Source organism: Podarcis gaigeae (genome assembly GCF_964106915.1).
Source record: "Podarcis gaigeae genome assembly, chromosome: 16".
Taxonomy (NCBI): Eukaryota; Metazoa; Chordata; class Lepidosauria; order Squamata; family Lacertidae; genus Podarcis; species Podarcis gaigeae.
Genome location: NC_139693.1, coordinates 12423343 through 12433685, shown reverse-complemented (window position 1 = coordinate 12433685; position 10343 = coordinate 12423343). Strand labels below are relative to the sequence as shown.

At 47.0% G+C, this 10343-nt stretch overlaps 1 protein-coding gene across 5 annotated transcripts; it reads left to right on the top strand.

Moving 5' to 3' along the window:
* Positions 1 to 411: 411 nt before the first annotated feature.
* Positions 412 to 8332, top strand: LOC310833291 (rho guanine nucleotide exchange factor 11-like). Of its 5 annotated transcripts, none has more exons than XM_083715910.1 (12): positions 412 to 545; positions 1229 to 1434; positions 2065 to 2240; positions 3267 to 3413; positions 4182 to 4261; positions 4584 to 4709; positions 5449 to 5566; positions 6069 to 6247; positions 6346 to 6421; positions 7161 to 7328; positions 7434 to 7521; positions 8210 to 8332. In XM_083715910.1, exons 2-12 carry the CDS (start codon positions 1403 to 1405, stop codon positions 8283 to 8285), a joined length of 1266 nt encoding a protein of 421 aa, XP_083572036.1. In that variant the 5' UTR covers positions 412 to 545; positions 1229 to 1402; the 3' UTR covers positions 8286 to 8332. The 5 variants fall into 5 exon arrangements, with proteins under 5 accessions (XP_083572036.1, XP_083572038.1, XP_083572034.1 ...); XM_083715912.1 differs by having other exon boundaries at positions 484 to 578; positions 3332 to 3413; XM_083715908.1 differs by having other exon boundaries at positions 484 to 578.
* The last annotated feature ends 2011 nt before the right edge of the window (positions 8333 to 10343 follow it).

Genomic DNA, 10343 nt, shown 5'->3' with positions numbered 1-10343 from the left:
CTCAATACAGGATCCGAGCACAAGAGTACTCTCTACGCCTCTGCCACTGCCCCAGTCTCCATCATTACTCCCACTGACTGTGGAGACAAAGCACAGCCATTGTGACTAGGAGCCATCAGTAGCCCTTACATAGACTAGGAAGAGGCAAGTGGCAGAATAAAACTGATTTATGAAAGAACATCAAATGAAAAAACACTAAATGAGGGCTTCAAGATGCCTTTGACTGCATAAGCTTATTGTTTCAAATGTAACAGTATCTTATCTGTCCCTTTATTACAGCTCTAATCAGGCCATTATTCTATTCTTATGCCACTCATCTAACCAACCCTGCTTCACATCCACCCCCAGCTCTTCCCTCTCTGATCTCCAGGCTCTAACTGACTCTCAACTGACTCCCTCCCAGCATTCAAACCACTTTTCAAATGCTGGCTCAGCCAATCATCACTCACCACTAACAGTCCACCTCCCCTTTCCTATTGAACATTACCTTACATCTTCTAATATACCCACCTATTTATGCAAAGTCATCTCAATTACTAATACAGGTGGACATGCATTATTCTATACGAATGAGCCAGGTAAACACAAGGAGCACCTGTCTCAGCCCCTTGTTCAGAGGGTCTGTCAGGGAGGAGAAAGGGATTCCCACATCTCTCTCCCTGGAAATAGCAAACAAGGAAGGGTAGTTAAAATTATAATATACTGGAGTGTAGCGGTTTGTTCCGGACCAGGGTTCAAATCCACACTTGGCTCACTGGGTGACCTTGGGCCAAGTCTCTGCCTAGCCTACCTGACAGGGCTATTGTGCAGATAATTTTTTTTGGGGGGGGGAGAGCGCCACATAACATACAACTCCTTGAGTTATTTGGAGGAAAGTTAGGATTTTCATGTAATCATAAAATTAAGCACCAAGAAAGGTCCCTGGGAGCACAGGTGTGTCTTATAAAAGATGCCTAGATGTTGTGAATGCAGGTGTGTACCCGAGTTGAAAGAGAAGTTGGTTCCATAACACAATGAAGCCCACACACTAAAATTAAAAGGCTTGCCTTATTTCCCTTGATGTCCCAGAGGCATGTGAGGCTGGGGGTATTTAGGGGAACAAACTATAAGGGTGGCCTAGATCCAGCTGCCTGGCCCAACTGAGAGGGCAGGATGGGTGGTAAATTAAGGGATAGGCCAGACTCTGACTTCACAACCGACATTGGGATCCTTCATATTTGTTTCCCAGGAGGCCTGGTGAGGAGTCTGCTTTGAGCCTTGGATCAACTGAAAGTAAAGACACTGGTCTCTTTTGGCTCCGTTGAAAGTGCAGACACCTGCCTTCGGATCAGCTGAAAGCGTAGACATCTGTGTTCCTCAGTACAGTTGAAAGTGCAGGCAATTTGTCGTTTCCCATTGCACAATGGGGAGCTGTTTGTCCTCTTTTCACAGAAGGTAAAGTTGGGGGGTAGGGGAGAGATCTTGAAGCTGGGTGGTCCCCTGTGGCCAGTTTTTGAAGATGCTCATCAGTTATTAGACCCTTGTAACTCCCATGCTGGCTGGGGGCTGATGGGAGTTGTAGTTCAACAACATCTGGAGGGCATGGGGTTGAGGGAGGCCGTTTATATGGAGTAGTCAGGAACACAAGGAACACAAAGGCCCTCCTGTCAGTAGGAGGGTGGAAGTGGTGGTGGAGGATTAGGAAGAGATACTCCTCGTTTGCATTCAACATACTTCCTGTCATTTATTCCCTCTTTCCACATCCACAATGTTCACTGCTATAAAAACGCTCCCTTGGGTCCCACTGAAGTATCATTGTTATTTATTAAATTTATTAATCACTTGTTACTAAAGTGTCTCAAAACAACGAAAAATACAAAATACAATAAAATCAAATGGTAAAGTATACATAATATGCAAAATGTCTGTCCACCAAGAATGTGACAATGGAAATCTGTGTCTCCTTCCTTAATGCTATGTAAAACATTGAGCCCCAAGAAAGGTCCAAAATCAATGTATGAGGCCAGAGGACCTTTAGCAGACCTTTTGACATCCTGCCTCTCCCATTTCCTCAATCCCCCACAGGAACATCGAGACCCCAAACTTGTGGTCCACCTCAGACCCCTCCCTCCCCTCCTTGCTGGGGGACGACCTCTTCTATGTGTCAGACCTGAGCTCACAGAAGTGGAAAGACACTGTCGGCCGCCATGTTGCGTCTTCCCTACCACAGCAGGAGGTTGACCACCAGGAAGCCATCAATGGTGAGGAGGTCATTCTGTGGCTCATACTTTGGGTTACTCTCAGAAAGTCATGGGGCTCTAGAAGGATCTCAACTTACTTTAAGCAATAGTGGAAGAAGTGCCTAGTGAGATCTCTCCTGGGAAGTGGGTCCTTGGCTGTACACATAGCTTGGAACTTTTGAGTTCTTAAAAATGGCCATTAGTGAAATTCCCTCCAGGCAAGACCCACATGGGTCAGTAAAGATGGACACCTGTAGAGTTCTGACACAGGGCCAGGGGAGCAGGGTGGGAAGAAGGCTTATTGGCCCTGAAGTGTGCTGTAATGTCTCTGAGGAGGAAGGGAAATCCATAGATGAATGGTGTTTGTGTGTGTTGCGCTGGTAACCAGAGCTATCAGCTGCATATTGGTGCCCGTGCTGGGGAAGGGACTTATAGCTCAGTGGTGCAGACCATGTTTTCCGTGCAGAAGCTCCTATGCTTGATCCCCGATGGCATCTGCAGGTAGAGCTGGGAATGTCCCCTTCTTGCACCCCTCTAGAGGAGCACTTTCTGCCAAGCACTATAGACAACACTGAGCCAGAGAGCCCAATGGTATTTCACTCAGCTTCCTGCATTCTCATTTAAATCAGCGCCCTTTATCCGGGACTGTGAGAACTGGAATCTTGTTTTATCTTTAGTGAAAGGGCCACAGCCCCTTGGTGGAACACATGCTCTGCATATAGAAGGCCCCAGGTTCAATATCCAATGGCATTTCCAGGTAGGAATGAGAAGGAAAGACCCCAGAAACCTTGGAGAGACACCTGCCAGTCAGAGACAAGTAGGCATTGGGCCAGGTGGACCAGGGTCTGACTGAAGAAGGCAGCTTCTTAATGCTCCACCAACAGCAGCTCCATGGGCTTGCTCCCAGTACAGGAAGAGAACATGATCAGTCTCCTCTTGAAAGGCAGAACCCAAGGCTTTTTTCAATGAACCTGCTTTAGCTGCCTCATTCCTGGATCCTGCTGGGATTTGACCTCTAGCTGACATTCTTCCCCCCTCTTTGCACAGAACTGTTTGTGACAGAAGCCTCTCACCTGCGGCTTTTGCGTGTCCTGACTGTCTTCTTCTATCAGCGCATGTTTAGGGAGAAACTTCTTTCGCAGGAGGAGCTGGCCCTCCTCTTCCCCAACCTCCCAGAGCTGCTGAAGATTCACAGTAAGGCTGTCTCTCTTATTCAGTCGGAGCCCCTTTGGACTAGGCCCCCATTCTGTGTCTCGCACAGATCGTTGCTTGCTCACGGGCGGGTCAGGGGTAGAGGGAGAGGGTCGCCTCCATCAAAGGCCCTCGCTCAGGAGGACCATTGGAGCAGAAGATCAAAAGAGCCCTGCCGGAGGCAGCTAGATAAGGCCAAAGGGGGCCTCATCTAGACCTGAGCGCAACAGCAGCGCTCCCCAAGAACTCCAACATTTCTCAGATAAAAATAGGGACATCCTATTCAATAATAATAATAATAATAATAATAATAATAATAATAATAATAATAATAATAATAATACCCTGCCCATCCAACTGGGATGCCCCAGCCATGCTTGGCAGCTTCCAACGTATATAAAAGCATAATAAAAACTTTCCTATACAGGGTTGCCTACAGATGTCTTATCTCCTTGGCTTAGGGGTCATATAACTCCATACCCTCCAACATTTCACCAATGGAAAGAGGAACGTCCTAAGGAGAAGCGGGACATTCTGGGAACAAATCAGAAACTGGAATGGCTTCTGTAAACCCAGGACTGTCCCTGGAAAATAGGGACACTTGGAGGGTCTGCCACTCTGTAATGGCCAGCTTTGAGGCCCATCATCAGGGGCATGATTATAAAAAGAAGATATAGAGACCATGTCCGTCCTTCTCCCCCTCCCATCTCTCCTGTGGCTATTTCCCCAGGCCCCTTTTCTCACCATTCCCTCCTCCTGTCCTTTCTCCAGGTTCTCTGTCAGAATCGATGAAAACACTTCAAGAACAAGGGCCCATCATCCATGAAATTGGGCACTTCATGCTTTCCCAGGTAACAATCTCTGAGTGGCTGGGCTGGTGGTGGTGGTGATGCAGCTGTGTGTGTAGGCAGCGTTTGGGGCTCCAGTTGAGCTTGGCCCCTTGGTTTCCTGACCTGCCTGATTCTAACCAGGAAGTGTTTCCTCTCCCTTGCCCCCTTTGCCCCCTTCCATCTAGGAAAGTTTTTAATGTTTGATGTTTTATATTATTTTTAATGTTCTGTTGGGAGTTGTCCAGAGTGGCTGGGGAACCCCAGCCAGATGGGCGGGGTATAAATTATTATTATTATTATTATTATTATTATTATTATTATTATTATTATTCCTTCCCCCCAGTTTGGTGGGCCTGCACGTGAAGAGATCCAACAAGCAGTCTCTGACTTCTGCGTGAACCAGTCCAAGGCCCTGGAGCTGATCGAGACCAAGCTGCAGAAAGACACTCGATTCCGGCTCATCATTCAGGTATCTTTGTGCTCATACGCTAAGGAAGGGGGAGGGAGGGACTGTCTCAGATGCTGGGTCTGCGCTTTCAGTGCGGAGTGCAAGAGGAAGTCCCCAGAGGGCTCTTTCTCCATTCTGGAGGACCAGAGGCCTGTCCTGCTCTCCCTGCTACCCACCCTGAATGCGGTAGTGCTTCTGAATAATGCTTGAATCCACAGGTGGGTAGAGTGCTCTTGTGCTTGAATCCTGCTTGTGGGCTTCCCACAGAAATCTGGTTGGCCACTGTGAGAACAGGATGGTGGACTAGATGGGACATTGGCCTGATTCAGCAGACTCATCTTAAGTTGTTCTCCCCTTCGCCATACACATACTTCCAGCCTCAGTTTTTATAGTGACAAAACAGCTCCACCATCGACTCACGTCTCCCCCTCCTGCTTTCCTTCTTTTCCTGGGGCATGTTGTTGTTCTTCCTGCCATAGACCCAGATCTCAAGGCTCCTGAAAGCTCTGCACTTCTTCTCCATCAGGAAGGTGGTTCTCTAACTGTCCCCTGGATGGGTCTTTTGCAAACCTACACCCCCACCATAAGAATAAGAACCTAAGAAGAGCCCTGCAGATGGATCAGGCCATCGGCATCCTATTCTCACAGTTGACAGCCGGATGCCCCAAAGTGAAGCCCACAGACAGGACATGTCTCCAGTCTCCATATGGTCACAGAAGCATATTGTCTGTCTGTCTGTCTGTCTGTCTCCCCTTCCCAGGAAGCAGAGAGCAACTATCAGTGCCGCCACCATCAACTGAAAGATCTCATCCTCTCTGAAATGCAGCAGCTGACAAACTACCCTTTGCTGCTGGATAATATTATCAAACACACTGATGGTATCTCGGTCTCTCCATATTTATGTGTGTGCTGGGAGAGGGAGGAGAGTCGTATCTCCTATAATTTGAATGTTATGCTTTGTGACCTTTGGATGTTGTGGGCTACATGGAGCGTAGCCTATTGTGGAAAGTGAATACACACATCAGTGATGATGGTACAGTATACACACCTCTCCATTGCTAGTATTAGCAGATGGTGGGGCTGCAGGGTTGCAAGGGTTGTTCAGAGGCCAACTTTCTTATGAGAAAACAAGGATTGCTTGGGATTATGTATTCCTACTGCAGTGCTGCTCATCTGTCCAAGGTCGTTTTTCCTTTAAATGCAGTGTTGTGTCTGTTTTGTGTTGGGAACCACTTAGGGACCACCCCTGTGTTTCCAAAGCAGCCTCCAAGTTTTTGGTAAATAGAAACAAACTTTAACATCAGTGTGACAGCCTCTCTCTCTCTCTCTCTCTCTCTCTCTCTCTCTCTCTCTCTCTCTCTCTGCACCTTCTTTGCTTAGGGCAGTCTTCAGAGCACCAGAAGCTGTGCCAGGCTCGGGACCAATGCCAGGAAATCCTTCAGTGTGTGAAAGAGATTGTGAAGAAGGCCGAAAACCATCATCGCCTGGAGACCTATCAAATGTGTTTGGACGCCACCTCACTGCAGTGGACCACCAACGCACTGGCAGCGGAGTTCAAGGTATGGTCCTCCCCATCATCGGCCTCTTCCCGAGTTCCTGCTTTTATATTACTTCCCTGCTCTTCAAAACGCTGCCTTTTTCTGTCCCGTCTGTCCAGAATATTGACCTCCGGAGTCATTGCCTGATCCACGAGGGACCCTTGCGCTGGCGCCTGCGCAAAGACAAGACTGTGGGTACGTGGCTGTCAACCTCACCTCAACGAACACACAAATGTGGCACAGGCCTCTCAAAGTGGAGGTTTCTGCAGTTCCTCTCTCACTGACTTTGTTTATATCCCACTTTTAATAGTAATCCAAGTGGGTCAGCCCTGTGGCTTGGTGGTAGAAAGACTCTTGAGCCCCAAACCCTCAAGAAAGCCATTGCTGCCAGTCAGATGAATAATAGTAATAGTAATAGTAACAGTAATAGTAATAGTTTTATTATTTATACCCCACCCATCTGGCTGGGTTTCTGAGCTAGATGAACCAAGCAGCTTGCAGAAAGTTTGACAGAAAAAAGCAATTTTAGAGCAAGACCCCGAAAAACAACTAAAGCATCAGCTATTGAAACATCAAAACTTCCAATGGTGTTTGAAATTCTAAAGCAACAGGCCACAGATTAAAAGACTCCCAGACAGGCTGCCTTCAGAGCACCTGATTTGCATGGAGAAAGTCCCGGGTTCAATCCCTAACAGCATCTCCAGGTCAATCTGGGAAAAAGACTTCCTGCCTGAGATCCTGGAGTGCCATTGCTGCCCGTCAGTGTGGACATTACTGAGCTAGATGGACCCCAGTGGCCTTAACTGGTATAGGCTATAACTAGTTATTCTGACTAGTTGGGCCTTTGGCCTGATCGGCAGCCAAACTTTCCTGATCTTCTTATCTGGATACACAGAGCAGGTTAGCCGCTCCAAACTCTCTGCCTCTCTCTTAGACTTGCACGTGTTGCTGCTGGAAAATCTCCTGCTGCTCCTGCAGAGGAAGGATGAGAGACTCGTTCTCAAGTGCCACAGGAAGAGGGTGTGGGGCTCCTCAGGCGCTTGGCAAACGATCAGCCCTGTCCTCAAGCTGAATGTGGTGCTGATCCGCTCTGTGGCCACAGGTAAAATGGGATAAAACCATGTTTCCTCATTTAAAGGTTGTAAGCTAGGCAGACCAGCCCTGGCGTGTTGCCTCTTCCTCCATCTTGTCTCTCCTGTCTGTCCAGATCCGCGAGCTTTCTTTGTCATTTGCACATTGGAATTGGTACCCCATCTGTATGAGCTCGTTGCCTCAACACCTTCAGAAAAGAATATGTAAGATTTTTTACCTGTTGTTTCCCCCACAATTCTGGAACAGACATTTCTTTGTGGGTGTGGCACATTTACCTTTCCCACTTTCCTGCTTTTTCAGTCATGGATATTTGTTGCTGTTCCACTGTTTGCTGTCCAGTTACAGGCAGAGCTTGATGGAATGTATCCAGGATGTGTTTTGGAGTTGTTTTTACTAACCAGCCCTCAATTGCTCCTCTCTCTGCCTTGCCCTGCCCTGTTTCCTGCTACCTTTTTCCATTCTGGGCAGGTGTCCAGCTATTTCTGTACATGTGCACACACACCTGTGGTTGTTGTGTTTTTAAAAAAAGTGTGTGTGTGTAATTGTTAATGTTATATTTTATTACCTGCCCTTCACCCTAAGGTCCTAAGGTGTGTGTTACAATAGAGCACAATATTAATAGCGGTTTAAAACAATTTACAGTCACACAAATTAGGTGGGTCCCAAAAATATCCAGGCAGACAGACACAGACACAAATATAAATATAAATGTAAATATAAATGTATAAAATATATAGATATTGGTACCCCCTCCCTCAGACAAGGATGCCACTGAGATTAATATGGAGCCGCTCTTTAATGTCTGCCTTTCTAATGACAAATCACAGCTATTCCATTCATTTCGGGGGCTTTTAGTGAGTCTTTCTCTCCCCTCCCCTCTTTTCCTGGCAGGTGGATAGAACTTCTGGAAGAGGCAGTAAGGCGCACCAAGGGAAATGCCACCTTGCCCTCAGGGAATCTGAGATAATATTAACCTCACATGTAATAAATTAAAATCACAGAGCTTTATTAGAAGACCCTTTTGCATTATTCCACAGACTTTATAAAATGGCGACAGCGGCAGGGCTGGGGGGATCTTTCTGTTGTACCATCACCAATTACCCAGCTCCTCAAACACTGTCCCTGCTACTAGTTAAGGCCAATGGATTGTCAAGAGCCGTTTTTTCATACTAGCTTTTCTGGGCCAACTGAGGTTATCAAAACAGAGAATTCTGCAGATGGTAACAAGAAAATAAAGGAAGTTGTTCTTTCTTGCACCTAAGCAGCATCCCCCCATGCCTCAAATTACTGCATGAGAAGTTCTGGCTGTGTGGAGAGTTGCCTCCTTTTACCAATTGTAACTTTTTGAGGCAGAGAACTATTTGCCTCTGTAAAGTGTAGGGCACATTAACTATGCTTCATAAATAATAACCTTTTTAAAAAGCATGAAGAGTTAAGAAAAACACAATGTGTATGAAGCTGTCCCTAATCCCACACCCTTTTGGAGTCTGACAGATTGGAGTTTTACATGGATTACAGGTTGCCAGCTTTTATTATTTGCCCGTGTACCTATGCTTTCAACCGCAGCTTGATCTGCTGGCGTTAGCAAGGTGTTCGAACTAACCTTTCATGTCATTGGAGGGGGGGATTCCCTCTCAATTCCTTTAGACCAGTGTTGGCCAAACTTGGGTCTCCAGCTGTTTTTGGACTACAACTCCCATCACCCCTAGCTAACAGGACCAGTGGTCAGGGATGATGGGAATTGTAGTCCCAAAACAGCTGGAGAACCAAGTTTGGCCAACACTGCTTTAGACAGATGAAGCAGCTGTTAAAATGCATAAGAGCAGACTAGGGCACTTCGCCCTCAACAGTTGGCAACCCACCATGGATTGAAGCCATGTCCGTTGTGTAATGGGGGCTGGGGAGGGATGTCCCCTGTATAAAGCAGAAATAGCCAAGTAAATGCAGCACCTGAGCACCTCGGGTCACAGCTCAGACACTAATCCGCTTCAGGCGGTGGGTGAAAGACTAGTGGGATTGTGGGGGGACCCGGATCCCCATTTGTTAATTGCCTCCAAGCTGCTAGTAATCCAGATAAGCAACGCTCTGGGGGAAGATCAGCTAAATCCCTGAAATGCAACTGCTCTCACGCCACCCTGCTCCCCCTCCCCCAATTCCTCAGTCTTCTGAGGCTCTTGCACAACTCTGGAGACACTCCATAGCTGCAGGGTGATCATGTGCAAATGTAGCACACAGACAGAGGGTCCGGCCTCACTGCCCCTTTTCTTCCTGGGAGGAGGCAAACTTTGTTCATTGAGCAGTTTGGGAGCCCTTCTCATATTGGGCCCTTTTTACTGCAGTTCTTTGCACATTTGTGATTTGCATGTGCAAAAGAAACAGAAATAACTATGAAAATAGAATCACAGTGCAAGAATCACAGCTGAAGATTCTCTGACAGATGCCCATCCAACCTCTGTTAAAAAGCCTCCCATGAGATTGCGTGGTGAGTTTTACTGCAGTTCTGGTTTCTTGCTTTTCTTTTCTTTTTAGGTTGATGGACATTTTACAGTGACTCCTAATTTTAACTGTTTTTTCTCCTCTTAAAGACGCTCCAGATGAAGCTCCGCTGGATCAGGCCGGTGGCCCATCTAGTCTAGCATACTATTCTCACAGTGGCCAGCTAGTTGCCTCTGGGAAGACGGCAATCTGGAACCAAGCACAACAACAATTCTCCTTTCCAATGGTTTCCAGCAGCTGGTACTTAGAGGCATTTGCTGTGCCCAACAATGGAATGGAGTATCCTGGGAAAGGGCATGGCTGGAAGACTGAGCACTCCACCCTGCAACATTGCTTGCAGAATTCACTTCTCTTGGCAAATAATTTGTACAAACAGGGTGCACCACACCCAGATATATTGGGAATTCTGATATAGGGGGAAGAGGAAGCTCTTAGTAACTGAAATGAGAAGAGGATATTGGAGGTGCAGAGAAAGGCCCAGTGCATGCTAGGAAACCTGAAATCACACCATGGGTGAGAAAACTAATAA

Excerpts from the sequence above, each read along its gene's own strand:
- LOC310833291 (XM_083715910.1), top strand. The coding sequence starts at position 1,403 with ATGGGGAGCTGTTTGTCCTCTTTTCACAGAAG. Across the intron at positions 3,414-4,181 it reads AGAGCTGCTGAAGATTCACA|GTTCTCTGTCAGAATCGATG; the intron begins GTAAGGCTGTCT and ends TCCTTTCTCCAG. Across the intron at positions 5,567-6,068 it reads TATTATCAAACACACTGATG|GGCAGTCTTCAGAGCACCAG; the intron begins GTATCTCGGTCT and ends TTCTTTGCTTAG.